The sequence below is a fragment of the Talpa occidentalis genome, unplaced genomic scaffold, assembly GCF_014898055.3.
Source record: "Talpa occidentalis isolate TD23 unplaced genomic scaffold, MPIMG_talOcc4v2.1 talOcc4.12, whole genome shotgun sequence".
Taxonomy (NCBI): Eukaryota; Metazoa; Chordata; class Mammalia; order Eulipotyphla; family Talpidae; genus Talpa; species Talpa occidentalis.
Genome location: NW_023601212.1, coordinates 80596115 through 80613763, shown reverse-complemented (window position 1 = coordinate 80613763; position 17649 = coordinate 80596115). Strand labels below are relative to the sequence as shown.

Genomic DNA, 17649 nt, shown 5'->3' with positions numbered 1-17649 from the left:
AGGGGCTTCCTTGGTGGCCAAGGGGTTCAGTCTCAGCACTATGAAGCACTAAGAAGCTATCAGCAGCCAGCAGACCTCTCTTGACTTGCTCGCTGCTCCCATCAGCAGTGTATTTCACTCAATCCGCCTGTTCTGCTCCCCACTTTGTTGCTGGTGAGTCCTCCCCCCCACCACTCTGGCCTACACCCCAGCTCTTGTGTGCATAAATAAATAAATCTTTAAAAAAATATATACTGCAAAGACAGAAGTGGGAATACCAGAAGGGGCTATCGCAATTCAGGTAAGAGATGATAGTGGCTGGGACTAGGGTTGTAAATTGTGGTTGAATACTTGTTTTTATATATATATATAATAAATAAAAAACATGTATGCATATATAATTACAAATATATAATACATATATAACATATATACTTTATATATGTATATAAAACATGTATGCATATATAATTATAACATATATAATACATATATAACATATATATATACTTTTAATATGTATTTATTATGCATAGGACTAGGGTGTAGGCCAGAGGTGGAGGAGGTGAGAGGATTCACCAGAGACAGAGTGGGGAGCAGAACAGGCACATCTACTGAAATACACTTTCAAGGGGAGCAGTGGATACAGGAGAGGTCTGCTGCACCATGTGGGTCAGCTCCCTAGTGGTGGATCGTTATTGCACTTGTCCTCAATGAAGTCTTCCTTCTTATTTTAAGAAGTATCAGATTAGGGCCTCCCTGGTGGCGCAAGGGGTTAAGACACAATTTATGAAGCTGTCTGCAGGCTCTGCAGCATGAGTTTGATCCCCTGGCCCCAGCCAGGGAGCAACCCACAAGGTGAAGAAGACATTACCTGACTTGCCCGCTGCTCCCCTCAGCAGTGTATTTCAGTCAGTCTGCCTGTCTGTTCCCCACTCTATCTCTGGTGAATCCTCTCACCCTCACACCTCTGGCCTGTACCCTAGCTCTTGTATGCATAAATATATAAATCTTAAAAAAAAAAGTATCAGATTAATTTTTCCTTAACAGGCATACTAGAGGGGATTCTAACAGAGAGAGGGAGAAGTTGCAGTGACTGGTAAGGGCAAAGTCTAGGCATACCCACTGGATAGGGCAGAGGGGTGAGAGAACACAGAAGTGGAGTTTAAGCAACTGCTAGGCCGCAGTGTTGGAAATCTCATCAATTTATCAATTTGGATACTGAAGTCAAAAATTGTGATAGGAGTGGTGTTGGAGAGATCCAAACTTTGTGTTGGCCACCGAAAATACCAGTTTACTCTCGAGGCCCCTCCCTGGCAAAGGCACATTTAGGCTAGTTTGAGCCCATTCCTCTCCAACGGAAATGTTGCAGATTTCCCTAGACCTAAGACCACTGACAGGTAAAGTGTTCATTTCCTCAGGCTCCGGGTAACTAGAAAGAACTTTAAAAGTTAGGATTATATTACTGAAGCTCTCCAAATGGAAATAGCAGTACCTGACTCACAGAATGGTTATGCATATTTAATACAGTACTACATGCAAACAGTAACATTGAACACTTCGACATTATTCTCAAGTGCCTAGTAATAATTTCTTGACCTCTCACAGCAATTTTATGGGAGAGGTTCTAGTTCACCTCCATTTTACAGAGAAGGAAACGTTGCCAGGTGGTGCTGAGGTTGCAGTACTGTAGAGAGAGGAGAGTCTTGACTCCCGAGGTTCGCAAATCCTGTCATCTGCTGGAAGGGAGAACAAGAAAAATAGGCGGGCGGACGGGTGCAAAGTGACGGTGCCCCGAGCCGCTAGGGCTCGCGGGAACAGCGGCCAATGGCTCCCTCCGGTGGTGGAAGCGAAGAGCTCAGCCAGTGGACTGGACGCGGTGCAGGGTAGGGTTCTGCAGGGGTGACGGGTGAGGCGGGGCCCGGGGGGCTCCCAGGGATTCGAGAGCCTGGAGGAATAGGACTCCAGAAGGCGCCAACCCACGCTGCCTGCGATCCAGGCCGTGTACCTGGGCCAGGTGGTGTCGCGGCCCCGCCCCCCCACAGCAGCCTTCCGCCGACACCACACCCCCTTTCAGCGATGGCTTCCCCGGCTTCTTCCTGCTCTGATGGGGCCGTCCGCGCGGCTGGCGCTTGTCTGCAACAGGGTTGGAGGGGGTCTGTAAGAGCTGTGGCCCAAGCCCTACTGGAGACAATTCAGAGGGCACGGGGGGGGGGGGGACCCCCGCGCACGTGGAGTCGTAGCTGCCTAAGCTGCGGGAGCTTGGAGGGGGCGGGACTTCCCCGGGCGCGCCCACGGAAGGGCGGGGCCGGGGCCTCGGACCAATGGGGCGCAGTGCTGGGGGGGCAGGCTCCAGGCCTGGCATCCCGGTAGCGGCTGCTGTCTTTCCGGCACCAGCGCCCCCTCTTACTGTAGAGGACCCCTCTGGCTCTCGGGGGATCACCCCCGAGCGGCTGCAGCCTCCGGGTGGGTGAGTGAAAGGCCTGCCGCACCCGGGCTGTAGGGGTGTGCCTGGCCGGCGAGATGGGGATCTGAGGCCCCTCCAACCGCCCCGGGAGAAAGTGGGCAGGAACCGGTGGGGGGAGGAGCACCCAGTTTGTGTTGCCCGCCTGTGTTTTGTTTTGGTCATCAAGGGGTATATTTGGGTTGGTAGAGTTTTGGGGCCCTGTGGGCGAGAGAGGCCAAGGAGAGGACTAGAGGGCTTGAGATGTACTGAGGGGGAAGATTGGCTGAGGGGGAACTTTGGAAGATTTGGAAGTGTCTCACTGCCTGTGAGAGGTGATTGCATGGGGGAGGGTGGGGGTCCAGCTTAGGAGTCCAGAGGAGCTCTTTCTGCTCTAACTCACTTTTTTTTTCAGGAGGATTTGAGATTTCCCTTCCTCTTGTACTACTATTTAGTAGGGATGAGTATCTTTGCCTCTTACTGGAACCACTGCATCTCGGGGATCAGGGGGTGGAGGGGAAGGTGGGCCCCCAGTAGTGCGAAGGACCTTGCTACTCAAAATGCTGAGGGGTTGGAGCGTGCATTGTTGGGGCAGTGATCTGACAGTATTCCCCTACCCCCACTAACCTTTGAGTTGCAGGTGAGTGTGTTTCCTTGTTGGGGATGTTTCTGTGTGTTTTGGGGGGCTCTGTGGAGCTGCTTTCCATTCAAGCATAATCTCTTTTGCAGGCCTCGGAACCCACTGGTGGCTTCTCTGTCTGCTCTTGGCATGGCAGTGAGAACTCTCCTCTGCTGGCCTACCGGCTCCTGGGGGAGGAGGAGTTGCCTTCTCTGCCAATGGGCCGGGGGGCCGGGGTTTCTGGAGGGGCACCTGCCCGGAAGGCTTCTACTTTCCTGGGTGTGGTGGTGCCCACAGTCCTGTCCATTTCAGTATAGTTGTCTTCATGCGAATTGGTGAGTTGGGGTGGGGTGGAACTTACCAGAGGTGCGGTGGGAGGAAACAGGAACTGGGTGAAGTGAGTGGGTGAAGCGCTTGGTGAAGGGGCTTACTGTGGCCTTGTGTTCAGCTCCCCTTCCATAACTTTCCACCAGGGAGTGGGAGTGTGAACCACTCTGTGACTTGCTTAGCCTCTTCTGTCCCAGGGTTCGTGGTGGGCCATGCTGGACTGCTGCAGGCTTTGCCATGCTCCTGGTAGCCTACTTCATCCTGGCGCTTACCGTCCTGTCTGTCTGTGCTATCGCACCAATGGAGCTGTGCGAGGCGGTGGAGCTAGTATCCTTCAAACTGGATGGACTGGGGTCTGGGTTCTCCTGGTTTCATAGGGATGAGGTGGGGCCCCTTCTGTCTATCCCCTGGGGGGAAGGGCCAGAGGGAAGCCAGTTCTAATGAATGCTCCAAAGGCATGTTAGCCACTTTCCAATCTACCAGGTCTTCCCCTCTGCCATTTTGGTTCTTCTAAAAGTCTTTCCATTAGGTAGTAGTCATTTTCAGAGGAGGAACTAGAGTTCAAGAACAGTGTGACTTGGGCCCCCCGGTGGCGCAGCGGTTGAGCGCTGGGTTGCGAAGCTGCCCGCGGCCTCTGCGGCGCCGGTTCGATCCCCGGCTGCTCCCCGGCCACCGGGGAGGGCCCACATGGCGTGCAGACTTCTCCTGCCGCCCGCTGCTCCCCTCAGCAGTGTACTTCAGTCCTTCTGCCTGCTCTGCTCCCCGCTCTGGCTCTGGTGAATTCTCTCACCCTCCCGCGCTTCTGACTGTACCCAGTGCATGTATAAACAAAAACAAACAAACCAGCAAACAAATAAATAAAGCATGCCTCTATAAAAAAAAAAAAAAAAAAAAAAAAAAAAAAGAACAGTAGTGACTTGTACAAAGTCACACAACTTGGGGATGCTTGGAGGGGACACACACTGCTTCTGGAAACAGTCCTGGTGTCTGTAGAAAGACAGAGGGGGCCCTTCCTCATACTCCATTTCACTTTCTTTTCCCTTAACGCTCACCCTCTGCTTCCACTTTTAGTCATGATCAGCCGGACCCTTGGGCCTGAGGTTGGGGGCAGCATTGGCCTCATGTTCTACTTGGCTAACGTCTGTGGCTGTGCTGTCTCCCTGCTGGGACTGGTGGAAGCCGTGCTGGATGACTTCGGGGCTGGTCTGTGCTCCCCGCCCTGGTCGGGCAGCTCTGTGGGTTTGTGCACTATCTGGGCTTCTGAGACCAGGTGGGAGAGAAACCCTCTCCAGGAGAGGAACAAAGTGATCCATTAAATTGGCTTTCTTGAACTTCTCCTGTTTGTCCAGCCACGTGTAGGTGTCCAGGAACTTGTCCTGGCCCAGGGGGAGCTTACCTTCTAGTTGGGTTGGCCAAGTTAATACCCCTAAAATTGACAGCAAGATTGGTAGTAACCCCCAGGAAGGGCAGGGATGTGGGGTACAGTTGAATGGGGAGAGCTGGGAAGATGGCTTCTCTGAGGACAGATGAGCTGAAGAGAAGGTCTGGTTCTGCTCTGAGTCATTGTTGGGGTCAGGTCCATCCTCAGAGCCTGACCTTCTAACACTGTTCCCTCCTTTCTGCAGATGCCACAAGTTCCAGTAGTTTCCGGGTCCTGCCCCAGGGTTATGGCTGGAGTCTGCTCTATGGCTCCCTGCTGCTGGGCCTCGTGGGCGGGGTCTGCACACTAGGGGCTGGCCTCTATGCCCGAGCTGCCTTCCTCACATTCCTCCTGGTTTCTGGTTCCCTGGCCTCTGTGCTGGTCAGCTTTGTGGCTGTGGGCCCCAGGGACATCATCTTGCCCTCTCGGACGGGCTCCAATGGCTCCTCCCTGCCACCCAGGTTGGCCATTTCACTGGTTTCAACAGCAGCACCCTGAAGGACAACTTAGGTGGTGAGCTGGCACAGAGGGCCAGGGTTCTTGGGGCGAGGGGTGGGCACATGTGGGGTTTGGGCCTTTAGAATCCCCGCACAGCAGCAGATGTCACAGAGCATCAGGGGCAGGAGGTCCGGCCCTCAGACCAGAGCAGTTTGATTACAATCCATCTGGTGTGCTGGCTGCCAAGTGTTTGGCCCTGTGAGGAGAGGGACCACAAGATAGTCCCTATCTCAGAGGAACTTATTTATCTGGAGAGATAATATGTACATCAGGAAACAATTACATAGACCTAGTGTGATTCGAGCAGATAAGAATCTAAAGGGGGTGTCCTGAGCTTAGGCTGGGGAGGGCTAGAGCATGTGGAGCTGGAGGTGACTGGAGGTGAGTTGGGGAGTTGGATGGGAGTGTGAGAGAGGGTGTCCGCGAAAAAATCATGGAGGAAGGCCTGGAGGAAGGACCCGAGGAGGATGGGGGAAGCAGGGAATGAGGACTGCTGGGCCAAGGTCAGAGATGGGGTCAGAGCTGGGGTCTTAGTGATAATGGTAGGGGAAGCAAGGGCTGTGGGATGTGAGGAAAGGGTGTAGGGTCAAAATACCTGGATCTCTAGGAGGGATGCTTACATCCTTTCCTCCCTGGAAATGGTCCCTCCTCAGCCTTATATGCCAAGGACTACACCACGGGGACCATGATGACCTTCGCCAAGGTCTTTGCTGTCCTTTTTAATGGCTGCACGGGCATCATGGCCGGGGCCAACATGTCAGGTGAGAGCCCCTGCCTGCTGTCTTCATCATCCGGGTGTGCGGGGCTACCACCCTCCCTGTGCCACTACAGGGGTGCTGTTGGATCTGGATGTAGGGCATGATGGAGGGCTGACCTCTGTCTCTGCTCCTCTCCTTCCAGGGGAGCTGAAGGACCCCAGCCGGGCAATTCCTCTGGGTACTATCATCGCAGTTGCCTATACCTTCTTCATCTACACCTTGCTTTTCTTCCTCTCCAGCTTCACCTGTGACAGGTGCCTGGGGAAAGGGTGAACCTGGCCTTAGAGGGGGTGGAGTGGGGTGTCTGGAACAAGATTGGTATACTTGGATGGCCAAAGGAAGCACAGGTTGGGGAACAGTTACTCAAGTTTTGGGGTGCAGAGAAAATGGGAACTGTTTCTCCCATTGGGGAAGAGATAGAGCTGCTGCCTCTGATGGGGAAGGTTAGCTAATGGTGAGAGGCAGCTAGAAGCCAGCATTTGTCATGTGCCTGGTACATTTGGAGGCATTTGGTTTGCGAATGGGGTGGGAGGGAGTGGCTTTCTAGTCAACTTGTATTTCCATAACTGGTTGGGTCTTTTGAATATATCATGGGGGTGGCCACTAGGTAATTGAATCCAGAGCAGCTCAGTGATAGTGATTGATCTTTTACTGTGGTCCCTGAGACTTGGGCTGAGGTCAGTTGAGAATACCCAGTTTTTTTTTTAATTTTTTTAAAGATTTATTTATTTATGCATACAAGAACTGGGATACGGGCCAGAGGTGTGCGTGTGCGGGGGGAGAGGATTCACCAGAGACAGAGTAGGGAACAGAACAGGCAGATTGACCGAAGTACACTGCTGAGAGGAGCAGTGGGCGAGTCAGGAGAGGTCTGCTGCGCCATGTGGGTTGCTCCCTGGCCGGCCAGGGGGATCGAACTTGTGCTGCAGAGGCTGCGGACAGCTTCATAGGTTGCGTCTTAACTGGTTGTGCCCCCGAGAATACCCAGTTTTTAACCTCACACAGAGATGTGTTCTTGCAAAGACCCAGGGTGGCGGCACACTTTTATAGGTGTCTTCATTCCTCTCCCTCTAGAACCTTGTTGCAGGAGGACTATGGGTTCTTTCGCTCCATCAACCTGTGGCCCCCCCTGGTGCTGATTGGGATCTATGCCACTTCACTGTCAGCCTCCATGAGCTCCCTCATCGGCGCCTCCCGCATCCTCCATGCCCTGGCCCAGGATGACCTCTTTGGTGCGCTCTGCCCTCCTCCTTGCCTGGCTTCAGGTGTGCCCACCATGTCTGGTTCCCTCTGTCCCCACTTGGCCCAGGCCAATGTGTCTGTCTCATTTCTGTTTGCACAGGAATAATCTTGGCGCCAGCCAAAGTTGTGTCCCGAGGTGGGAACCCCTGGGGAGCTGTGCTCTATTCTTGGGCTCTAGTGCAGGTAAGTATTCTTTTGCAAGTTGCCCTCACCCCAAGGCCCTCCAGGTCCCCTGGTCCTATGAGTGTAACCAGGATTGGGGGCGGGCCTTACGCACGGTCTGGGAGGTGTGACTGGAAAGGCAGGATGCTGTACTATTTGGTGGGGGGTGGGGATGGACCAACGCCCAGCCTCCTGGTCCTTGTCCAGTTGGTGCTCCTGGTGGGGAAGCTGAACACACTGGCTGCTGTAGTCACCGTCTTCTACTTGGTGGCCTATGCTGCAGTGGACCTGTCTTGCTTGAGTTTGGAGTGGGCCTCGGCCCCCAATTTCCGGTGAGAGAAGATGCCTGCATCCCCAGGGAAAGAGAGGGAGGAATGGAAAGACTCGGGCCGAAGGGGGTGAGGCTGGGAATGGGAGTGGCATGGCGTGGTGTTGGGCAGGCCCTGAGTTTCCTTCCTTCTCTCCATCCACCCCAGCCCCACCTTTAGCCTGTTCTCCTGGCACACCTGCTTGCTGGGGGTGGCCTCCTGCCTGCTCATGATGATGTTTCTCATCAGCCCTGGCGCCGCCGGCGGCTCCCTGCTTCTCATGGGCCTGCTTTCTGCCCTGCTCACAGCTCGAGGAGGCCCTAGCAGCTGGGCTATGTCAGCCAGGCCTTGCTTTTCCATCAGGTCAGAGGAGCTTGGATGAGGGCAGGGAGGGGAGGAGGCAGCTTGGGAACTCCCATCCGTCAAGATAGCTTCCCCTTCCCTCTGCTGGAGTAGGTGTTCCTATTCCAGGGGTGTTGGATGGGGACCGCCCACTCCACCCCTTCCTCCCCTCCATCTCCCATCTGTCTCCAGGTGCGTAAATACCTGCTCCGGCTGGACGTCCGGAAGGATCATGTGAAGTTCTGGAGGCCCCAGTTGCTGCTCCTGGTGGGGAACCCCCGGGGTGCACTGCCTCTGCTGCGGTTGGCCAACCAGCTCAAGAAGGGGGGGCTCTATGTGCTGGGCCATGTCACTCTCGGAGACCTTGGTGAGCTGCTCTCACCCCCAGCTTCCCTCTTCCTCAGTCTCAGCCACCTCTGTTCTTTGGGTCCCAGAGACCTCATGCTTCTTTCCAGTGACCCTCGTAGGCAGCCACTGCCCTGGCCAGACCTTCTTTCTGTCCCTTTGAGATTTGGGTTCTGGAAGAAAGTGTGAGTTTGGCCCACATTTGCTGCCTTTTTTCCCTACCTCCTCTACAGACTGCCTGCCCTCAGACCCCGTGCAGCCACAGTATGGGGCATGGCTGAGTCTGGTGGACCGGGCCCAGGTAAAGGCCTTTGTGGACCTCACCCTCTCGCCCTCCGTGCGCCAGGGGGCTCAGCATCTGCTGCGGATCTCAGGTCTTGGTGAGCTGATCCTTTTTGAATCCCCTCAGCCTTCTCTGTGGCCCCTTTCAACCTATGCTCCCCTCTCCTAGAGAGTAAACCACATATCTCAGACTCTAAAAGGAACTCACAGTCAAGTGCAGATAAGACTCAGTGCTCAAAGATTGCAGTGTATGATACGGTGTCAGGGGAGAGCATATTAAGGACTAGAGATGGGGTTACATTGTTTTTTTTTCCTTTTGAATTCAGAGTTAGGACACAGGCTCAGAAAAGCATGTTGCATATCTGGAGACAATTATTTTGACACTGGGGGGTTACTCCATTCCATCAAACCTAGGACAGATAGTGTCTTTTTTTTTTTTTTTTTTTTTTTTTTTTTTATTATACAAGACTGGGTACAGTCAGAAGCGCGGGAGGGTGAGAGGATTCACCAGAGCCAGAGCGGGGCAGAGCAGGGAAGAACGAAGGACACTGCTGAGGGGGAGCTAGCAGGCGGCAGGAGAGGTCTGCGCGCATGCGGGACCCTCCTCGGTGGCCGGGAGCAGCGGGGATCGAACCGGCGCTGCAGAGGCCGCGGGCAGCTCGCAACCCAGCGCTCAACCGCTGCGCCACCGGGGAGGCCCCAGATAGTGTCTTTTTTTGGTATTTTTTAAAAAGATTTATTTATCTATACATACAGAACTGGGGTACAGGCCAGAGCTACAGGGTGGGGGGTGAGAGGATTCACCAGAGACAGAATGGGGGGCAGAATAGGCTGATCTACTGAAATACACTGATGAGGGGAGCAGTGGGCAAGACAGGAGAGGTCTGCTGTGCCATGTAGGTAGCTCCCTGGCCGGGCAAGGAACTCGTGCTGCAGTGAGTGTGGATAGCTTGACAACACTGAGATTCTAACCCCTGCACCGCTAGGGAGGCCCCTAGGACAGATGGTTTCTAATCCCTCTGAGTTTCCTCCCTCTGAGTTCAGCGGGAGGAAAACCGCTATGCACTGATGTGGCCACCAGAGATTCTGTGTTGAGATGGTATCTCAGCTGAGCCTTAGAAGGGGTGGGAGGTAAGAGTGGTGTACTGTGGCCCCAGTGGCCACAGAGGATGCTGAGGAATAGTGGGAGCCTTGATGCTTTCGAATGAAACAGAAGATTCCCAGAGCTGTGACTGTCTTAGTGCTGAGGCGTCTGCCTTGTGTCCCCAGCTTCCTCCAAATCCATGCCCAGCCACTTCTTTACCCCTGAACTTGCATCTCTCTCCTCTCGAATGTGCTTCCTTCACTTAGAACCTGACTAAAGTCCAGCAGTGTTGAACATTGCCCTGTTTGGTGTAAATCAGAACCCTGGAAATTGCTCTGCAGGTGGTGTGACTAGTTTAATTTGCAAGATCAGCTCAAGTTCACACCTGCAGAGGTGTCTGAGGTATTTTGTTGTCATTGGTGTCAGGCATCCTGACACAGAGCCAGGGGCTCTGCTTTCTCAGCCCACCTTTTATGGGTAATCCTGTGCCAAGGGAGTGCTAGTTTCACAGAATTCAACCTGTGGAAATTATCCCAAATAAAGGGGAAGGATTCCTTCTTAACAGTACATTCTTCTGTCAGTTAGTACTTGATTTATTGGCAGTGTCTTAGAAGAGGTCTCAGGTCTTCTTGTAAACTCAGCCCTGTTAAAGGTGGGCGGGGGTTACCTGATTCTATATTGGTGGCTCAATATTAACACGCAGGAACTCGGGCCTCCCTGGTGGCGCAAGAGGTTAAGCACAGCACTGTGAAGCAATCCGCAGCCTCTGCAGCACGAGTTTGATCCCTGGCCTGCCAGGTAGCTACCCACATGGCGCAGCAGCCCTCTCCTGTCTCACCTGCTGCTCCCCTCAGCAGTGTATTTCAATCAGTCTGCCTGTTCTGCCCCCTACTCTGTCACTGGTGAATCCTCTCACCCCCGCCAGTTCTGGCCTGTACCCCAGTTCTTGTATGCATAAATAAATAAATCTTAAAAAAAAAATAGGCAGGAGCTGTGGGAAAGGACCTGGGGCGGTGGTTGGCCCCCACACCAGCTTAGAGGCTCAGAGAATGGGCTCTGGTGCTGGGTGAATTGGGATCACCCATTAGCCCTCATATCTACCAGCCATGAGCCTTGGGGCAAATGACTTCATTGCATTGTGCCTCACTGGGGTTCCTTATCAGTAAAAGGGGGAGAACAAACAGTCCTTACCTCATAGTTGCTTTGGAATGTAATGAGTTAAGCATGAAGTGCTTTCTACGGGAGGTGACCTCCCCCACCACTTATTACATGGATGTTAGTTAGCTGTCTCTCCTTGGGGACCATGCATTCTCAGGTCATTCAGACTTTACAGTATCAGAAAGAGATTGTGCAGCCCCAGCTGTGACTTCTCATCCTCCTCCAGCAAGGACTAGGTGCTGTTTCCCTAGGGACTGAGACTATGAGCTAGACTCAGAGGGTCTGGTGTACCCAGTAGAGTCAGAGTTGTCTCCCATCATGAAAAAGGGGTGCTGTTAGAAGATTGCCATGGACTGGAAGTGCTCATTAGTTAAAAGAATGCTAAGACGAGCTTTGCCTTATTTAAGTAGAAGAGTTAGTCATAGAGACAAATCAAATAAATGCATGTGAAAGTGTTTGGGAAAACTAAGTCATTATGTAAATGTGCATAATGTTGTCTTAAGAGCCCAGGCACAGTGGGAACGTCATACCTGATGGCTGACACATGTCGCTGTCAGCGTGCTCATGTGGGTGTGTGTGAGCATGGCGGCGTAAACTCAGTCTGTGAGTCTGATTCCTGTTTGTTCCTTCCTGCTTCCTCCTCTCTGCCCCCAGGTGGCATGAAGCCCAACACATTGGTCCTAGGTTTCTACGATGATGCTGTCCCTCAGGACCACTTCCTGACAGACCCAGCTTTCTCAGAGCCTGAAGATGGCACCCGGGAAGGCGGGTCCCCAGCCCTCAGCACCCTGTTTCCCCCACCACGGGCTCCTGGGAGCCCCCGGGCTCTCAGCCCTCAGGACTACGTGGCCACAGTGGCAGATGCTCTCAAGATGAACAAGAATGTGGTTCTGGCCCGGGCCTGTGGGGCTCTGCCCCCTGAACGATTAAGCCGTGGGTCAGGGGGCACCTCTCAGCCACATCATGTAGATGTGTGGCCCCTCAACCTGCTGCGGCCACGGGGTGGGCCTGGCTATGTGGATGTCTGTGGCCTCTTCCTGCTGCAGATGGCAACCATATTGGGCATGGTGCCTGCCTGGCATAGTGCCAGGCTCCGGATCTTCTTATGCTTGGGGCCTCAGGAGGCTCCTGGGGCGGCCGAAGGGCGACTTCGGGCACTGCTGAGCCAGCTGAGGATCCGGGCTGAGGTGCAGGAGGTGCTATGGGGTGAGGGGGCTGGGACCACAGGGCCTGAGGAGGAGGAAGGGGACTTTGTGAATGGCAGGCTGGGAGACACTGAGGCAGAGGCCCTGGCATGCAGCGCCAATGCACTGGTCCGGGCCCAGCAGGGGCGCGGTAGAGGAGGAAAGCCTGGTGGGTCTGAGGGTGGGGATGGCCAGGAGGGGCCAGCCACTGCTCTCACCTTCCTGTACCTTCCTCGACCTCCTGCGGATCCTGCTCGTTACCCCCAGTACCTAGCGCTGCTGGAGATTCTGACCCAGGATCTGGGCCCCACGCTGCTCATTCATGGTGTCACCCCGGTCACTTGCACTGATATCTGATGCCCCATTCCAGTAGTGTGGGGAGAGCCACCAGGTCCCACTGCCCACCTTGCTTAGCAGATGAAGGGAAGGGCTGTCTCCTGCCAGCCCACCCGGCCCTGACCTCACATGGGACTGGAGCCCAGCGGAGGTATCAGGATCCTGTCTCTGGCATGTCAGCCCTTGGGAGAGGGCCCTGGGTGCAATAATATGGGGGTGTGGGAGTCAGCAACCTTCCTCCCCCTCGGCCTCCCTCTCTTCACCGGTGCCTTGAAGGGGGCTGGGTCTCCGCTTGTGACTAGGCTACCTCAGTCTCCCCTTCCCCAACAGACTTGCTAATCTCTGAGGTTGTGACATTTTTGTTTTATTTTTCTAACTGCTGAACGTGAATAAAAGACCAAAACACTACAGGCTGGCCTCGCACTGCTGCAGGGGAGTTCTGACGGGGAGCGGGAGAGATTTGCTTGTTGGGGGGTTCGTGGGAGAGTGGCTCGGAGCATCCCGGCGCGGGGTGGCCACGACGGGGCGGGAGGGGAACGCGGCAACAGGCGGCCCGCAGCCCGGCGCGCGGGGTTGGGGCGGGGAGCGATTCCCGCTGGGCTGGAGGGGGCCGACTAGGGGAGGGACGGCAGTTTAGGGCCTAGGGGGCCACGTGACCCTCCCCCCGGAATGCGGTGACGTCACCGGGGGCGTGGCCGTCCCAAAAATTGGGGAGGAAGAAGGAAAAAAGCCAGAAAAAGTTTCTTTCCCGGAGTCCTAACAGAAGTGTGGGACGGAAGCAGTGGTCCAGGCCGGAGGCCCGGGGCTCCTTGGGGCCCTGACTGCTGTCTGGAGCCCCCCCGTTCCAGGCAATGTCGGGACCCACCTGGCTCCCTCCGAAGCAGCCGGAGCACGCCAGAGCTCCTCACGGGAGAGCGCTCCCCCGAGGTGCGCCCGGGCCGCCACCAGCCCACGGTGCAGGTAAGGTGGACCCGTGCTCGGAGGGGCCCACCGGCTGCCCGGCACTCACCTCTGCTCCCCCTCGGCTCCCTTCCACCCCGAATCTTGCTTCTTGCTCCCGCTTCCCCCAGGCTGGCCTGGGACCTGCCCTCCCCGCGTCCAGCCCCATTCTCCGACCCCAGGTGCAGGGGGGAAGAGAATAGTGTGACCCAGGAGTGCGGCTTCCACAAATGTCACCCTCCTATCCCTCCCCATCCCACCTTTACTGTTTCTCCCCTCACCTCAGCGCTGCAGCCCCACCCCAGGGCCAACTTCTGCCCCCTCCCATCTGAGCAGTGTTACCCGGTCCTGGGGGGACCAGAGGATCGGGGGCTGGCCTGGATGGGGTGCCATGGAGCACCCCAGCGCTCACAGGTGAGATGGGTGGGTGAGGGTGTGGGGACACCAGGGTAGGAGAGGAGAACCTGTGATTTGCATTCTCCTTTTTTTTCCTCTGTTCCCAGGGGTTTCCCCCAGACAGGGGGGCCTTGCGCCCAGGAAGCCTGGATGCTGAGATAGATTCTTTGACCAGCATGCTGGCTGAGATGGATGGGGGTCGTGGCCAAGCCCCAAGGCGGTCGGAGCGGCAGGTAGACTTCCTGGCAGGCTCCTGTCCCTCCCTGCTCCTTGTCCCCTGCCCACTCCTCCTCCCTACCAGTCTGATCCCATCTCTAGATTCTCAGAGCAATCTACCCCACCTCCCCTTGACCACTCACCCCTTCCCCCCATGGAAGAAGCAGGGCCACTAGAGTTTACTAGGTTGCCAGCTGCAGGGGGGCGGGGGCAAGACCTTGTAATAAATCTGGGGGCCACACATAAGGAGGGGGGGATTCCACCGGTGTGTCCTGGAATGGGCCCTGCTCATGTCTTCTGGTATCTCTCTCTAGGCTTATGAGGCCCCTCATCTCCCCGCCTACAGCACCGGCTCAGGCTCCCTGAAGCTGAATGGAGGGGGTGTGCCTCCCCCATCACTCCCAGTGTCTCCCTATGGGGGCCCGACTCCGGCCTCCTATACTACAGCCACCACCCCCGCCGGCCCTGCCTTCCCTGTGCAAGTGAAGGTGGCACAGCCAGTGAGAGGCTGTGGACCCCCCAGGCGGGGGACCTCTCAGGCCTCCGGGCCGCTCCTGAGCCCTCATTTCCCTCTCCCGGGCCGAGGTGAAATCTGGGGGTCTGGTTATAGGAACCACCGTGAGTCAGGGCCAGGGAGTAAAGAGGAGGCTGCTAGGGTCCCTGGCCCTGCAGGAGGAGGAAGAGGTGGAGGGTATGGGCCCCAGGTGAGTCCTGGGTACTGGGATTTGGGATCCTTGCAGACAACTGGGCACCGATTGGGTGGGATGGGGGGATCCCTCAGGGTTGTGGGGTAGTTCGGAGATACAGGACCTGGGGGGTGGTGCTGGGTGGTGGTTGGGGGGTTGAGGGGTTAGGAGGCATACCAGCCGCTCACACATGCCCTGGCCTCTGGTATGAGTTTTTTTCTGGATGAGCTTTCTGGGTGGAATTGCCTGGTCACTCTCAGGGATTTTGACAGCATTGGGAGGTAGAGGCAGGACTAAGTAACTGATTCCCACCTCCCAGGCCCCCTTGAACCAGCCACCCGAGGAAGAGCTTGAGAGACTGACCAAGAAGCTGGTGCAGGACATGAACTGCCCACCCAGTGGGGAGTACTTTGGTGAGCTGAGCTGATGGGCACTGGGGGTGGGGAGGCTGGAGAATTAGAGGGACAGGGGATCTAGCTCCTGGTCTGTGCACACTGACCCTTCTTTTCCATGTCCTCAGGCCGGTGTGGTGGCTGTGGAGAAGATGTGGTTGGGGATGGGGCTGGGGTTGTTGCCCTTGACCGTGTCTTTCACGTTGGCTGCTTTGTGTGTTCTACATGCCGGGCCCAGTTGCGGGGCCAGCATTTCTATGCTGTGGAGAAGAAGGCATATTGTGAGAACTGCTATGTGGTAAGTATTTGGGACTTTGGGAGCGGGGGAGGGGGGTCAGCAGCAGGAGGCAGCTGGCTTCCCTCCGAGACAGAAACTAGATGTTCAAGCCCCAAAGAACAGGGCTCGGAACTGGGGACTACAACTGACAGGAAGAAGGGAGGAATGAAGTAGCTAAATCTTGCCCTTTGGAGGTTAAGGACAGCAGTCCCTTACAAATGTGGGGCATTTACTTCACAGTTAAGGGAATATGTTCAGTTCCCACAATACCCCTGTGAGGCAGGAAACAGCAGCTCAGAGAGGTTAGGATTTGTATTCAGATCTGTTTGAGGATTCCTTTCATGGGTTACATGTAGGGGGTTATAGAAACAGGTAGGTGGGCAGGCAGAATACCTGCAGGCCTGCCATGGGCTGCCCCAGCCCTGACCTTCATGCTCTCTTTCCAGGCCACCCTGGAGAAGTGCTCCACATGCTCCCAACCCATCTTGGATAGGATCCTTCGGGCCATGGGGAAGGCCTATCACCCTGGCTGCTTCACCTGTGTGGTGTGCCATCGTGGCCTTGATGGCATCCCCTTCACAGTGGATGCCACCAGCCAGATCCACTGCATTGAGGACTTCCACAGGTCAGGCTGGGTCCCCAATTTTTGTCTTGGGATATCTGGCCTCTCACCTCTTCTTCATGTCCCAGTTACAGCTTCTGTTTCCCCAACCCTGGGAAACATTGCTCTTGTCCCTGAGGTCTAAGACCATACTTTTGGTCTCTTCTGTTCCCTCTTTCACCCCATCTTCTCTGGCTGTTAGTTCCACCCAACTCTTGGGTTGAGAGCCTCCTTGGTTCCCTTCCACCCCAGGAAGTTTGCCCCACGATGCTCAGTATGTGGTGGGGCCATCATGCCTGAGCCAGGCCAGGAGGAAACTGTGAGAATCGTTGCTCTGGATCGCAGTTTTCACATTGGCTGTTACAAGTGTGAGGTCAGGAGGCCTGGGCAAGGGGAAAAGGGATTCTTGGGGCTTGGGTTGCTGGGTATGGTAAAGCACATGGGAAAAGGAACCCAGGGATCCGTGTCTGATGGAAAGCTGTTGCTTCCTTCCCAACAGGAATGTGGGCTGTTGCTCTCCTCTGAGGGTGAGTGTCAGGGCTGTTACCCGCTGGATGGGCACATCTTGTGCAAGGCCTGCAGTGCCTGGCGCATCCAGGAGCTCTCAGCCACTGTCACCACTGACTGCTGAGTCCTCCTAGGAGCAGCTGCTACTTCTCCATTGTCATTGACCACCCTGTCTGACATCTGTTTTTACAATTTTGTCACCAAATGCTGTTTTCTTTTCCTCCAATCATGAAATAATAATCCCTCAAGAGTTTACCAACACTTTCAAGTCTATTGTTTCATCTGATCTCACAGCAGCCCAGCACACCCTTGTTGACTGTCTGCATTTTTAGCCACAAAGTGACTTCCCCAGATTGCATGGGTTCCAAATGGTATAACCAAGATCAGAATTTTAAGTCCTCGTCCAGTTTTTGTCCACTACACACTTTCAATGTAGTTTGGTGTAAAGACTTTCCTCTTTTAGTGATGGGGGCGCAGGTTGCAGCATGCTCCAGGGAGGCAGCATTTTCTGTTCTTAAGTCTGCATACTCAATGCACTGAATAAGGAACTGAACATCCCTGGGGTGGGGATGCATTTAGCCTGGGGCAAGTCCAATCCTGCCTTTTGGTAGGGTCCTCAACCTACAACTTACCAAATCACTGGCTGGGGATAAGAAGGAGATTTGCGAGTTTTGCTTAAAGGTGGGGCGCCTGTGTCCAAGAAGAGAAGGAACAATGGGTTATGCAGGAATCGCGTACGAAGGCACCAATAAGGACTGATTCTTTGTAGGGATACAAAATGGTGGGAGGAGATGCTTCAAAATGGAAGTTCTAGTCGCTAAGCATTCACATTCCCCAAGTTCCGCCCTGCGCGAGAAAGGAGAATCCTCCCCACCACCCCCACGAAAAAAACACGTCAGGAGGCGCCCTGAGTGTGGTGGCGAGGTACACGACGGGGAGGAGACAGGTTCAGACACCCAGGGAAGCGCGTCCTTCGCTCGCGGCCCGGAAACACCCCTTCTTTCCCACACATCTCTATGATCCTCCCAAGGCCACTCTTGGCCCATTCCAGATCCCGTAGCCCCCTCGCCCGCGTGGTTCTCGCCGCAGAAGGTGCGCGAGACTTCAGGGGCCCCGCCCCTTCCCATCATTCCCCGGGCCTCCCCGCC

The 17649-nt window shown here is 55.1% G+C and overlaps 2 protein-coding genes across 2 annotated transcripts; both read left to right on the top strand.

The window, feature by feature from the left end:
- The first annotated feature begins 4290 nt into the window (after positions 1 to 4290).
- LOC119241571 (solute carrier family 12 member 9-like) lies at positions 4291 to 12912 on the top strand. Its single transcript, XM_037506925.2, is given in 13 exon segments — positions 4291 to 4571; positions 4994 to 5248; positions 5251 to 5301; positions 5940 to 6047; positions 6187 to 6298; positions 7119 to 7276; positions 7387 to 7469; positions 7656 to 7780; positions 7925 to 8085; positions 8088 to 8119; positions 8291 to 8465; positions 8677 to 8823; positions 11622 to 12912. Coding segments are annotated over 13 exon segments (2424 nt in total). The 5' UTR covers positions 4291 to 4441; the 3' UTR covers positions 12509 to 12912.
- A 268-nt stretch (positions 12913 to 13180) lies between these two features.
- On the top strand, positions 13181 to 17580 carry TRIP6 (thyroid hormone receptor interactor 6). The gene is made up of 9 exons (XM_037506923.2): positions 13181 to 13447; positions 13713 to 13840; positions 13930 to 14055; positions 14353 to 14742; positions 15044 to 15137; positions 15245 to 15414; positions 15840 to 16018; positions 16247 to 16367; positions 16494 to 17580. The coding sequence occupies exons 1-9, from the start codon at positions 13339 to 13341 to the stop codon at positions 16623 to 16625; spliced, it is 1449 nt and encodes a 482-aa protein (XP_037362820.1). The 5' UTR covers positions 13181 to 13338; the 3' UTR covers positions 16626 to 17580.
- Positions 17581 to 17649: the final 69 nt, after the last annotated feature.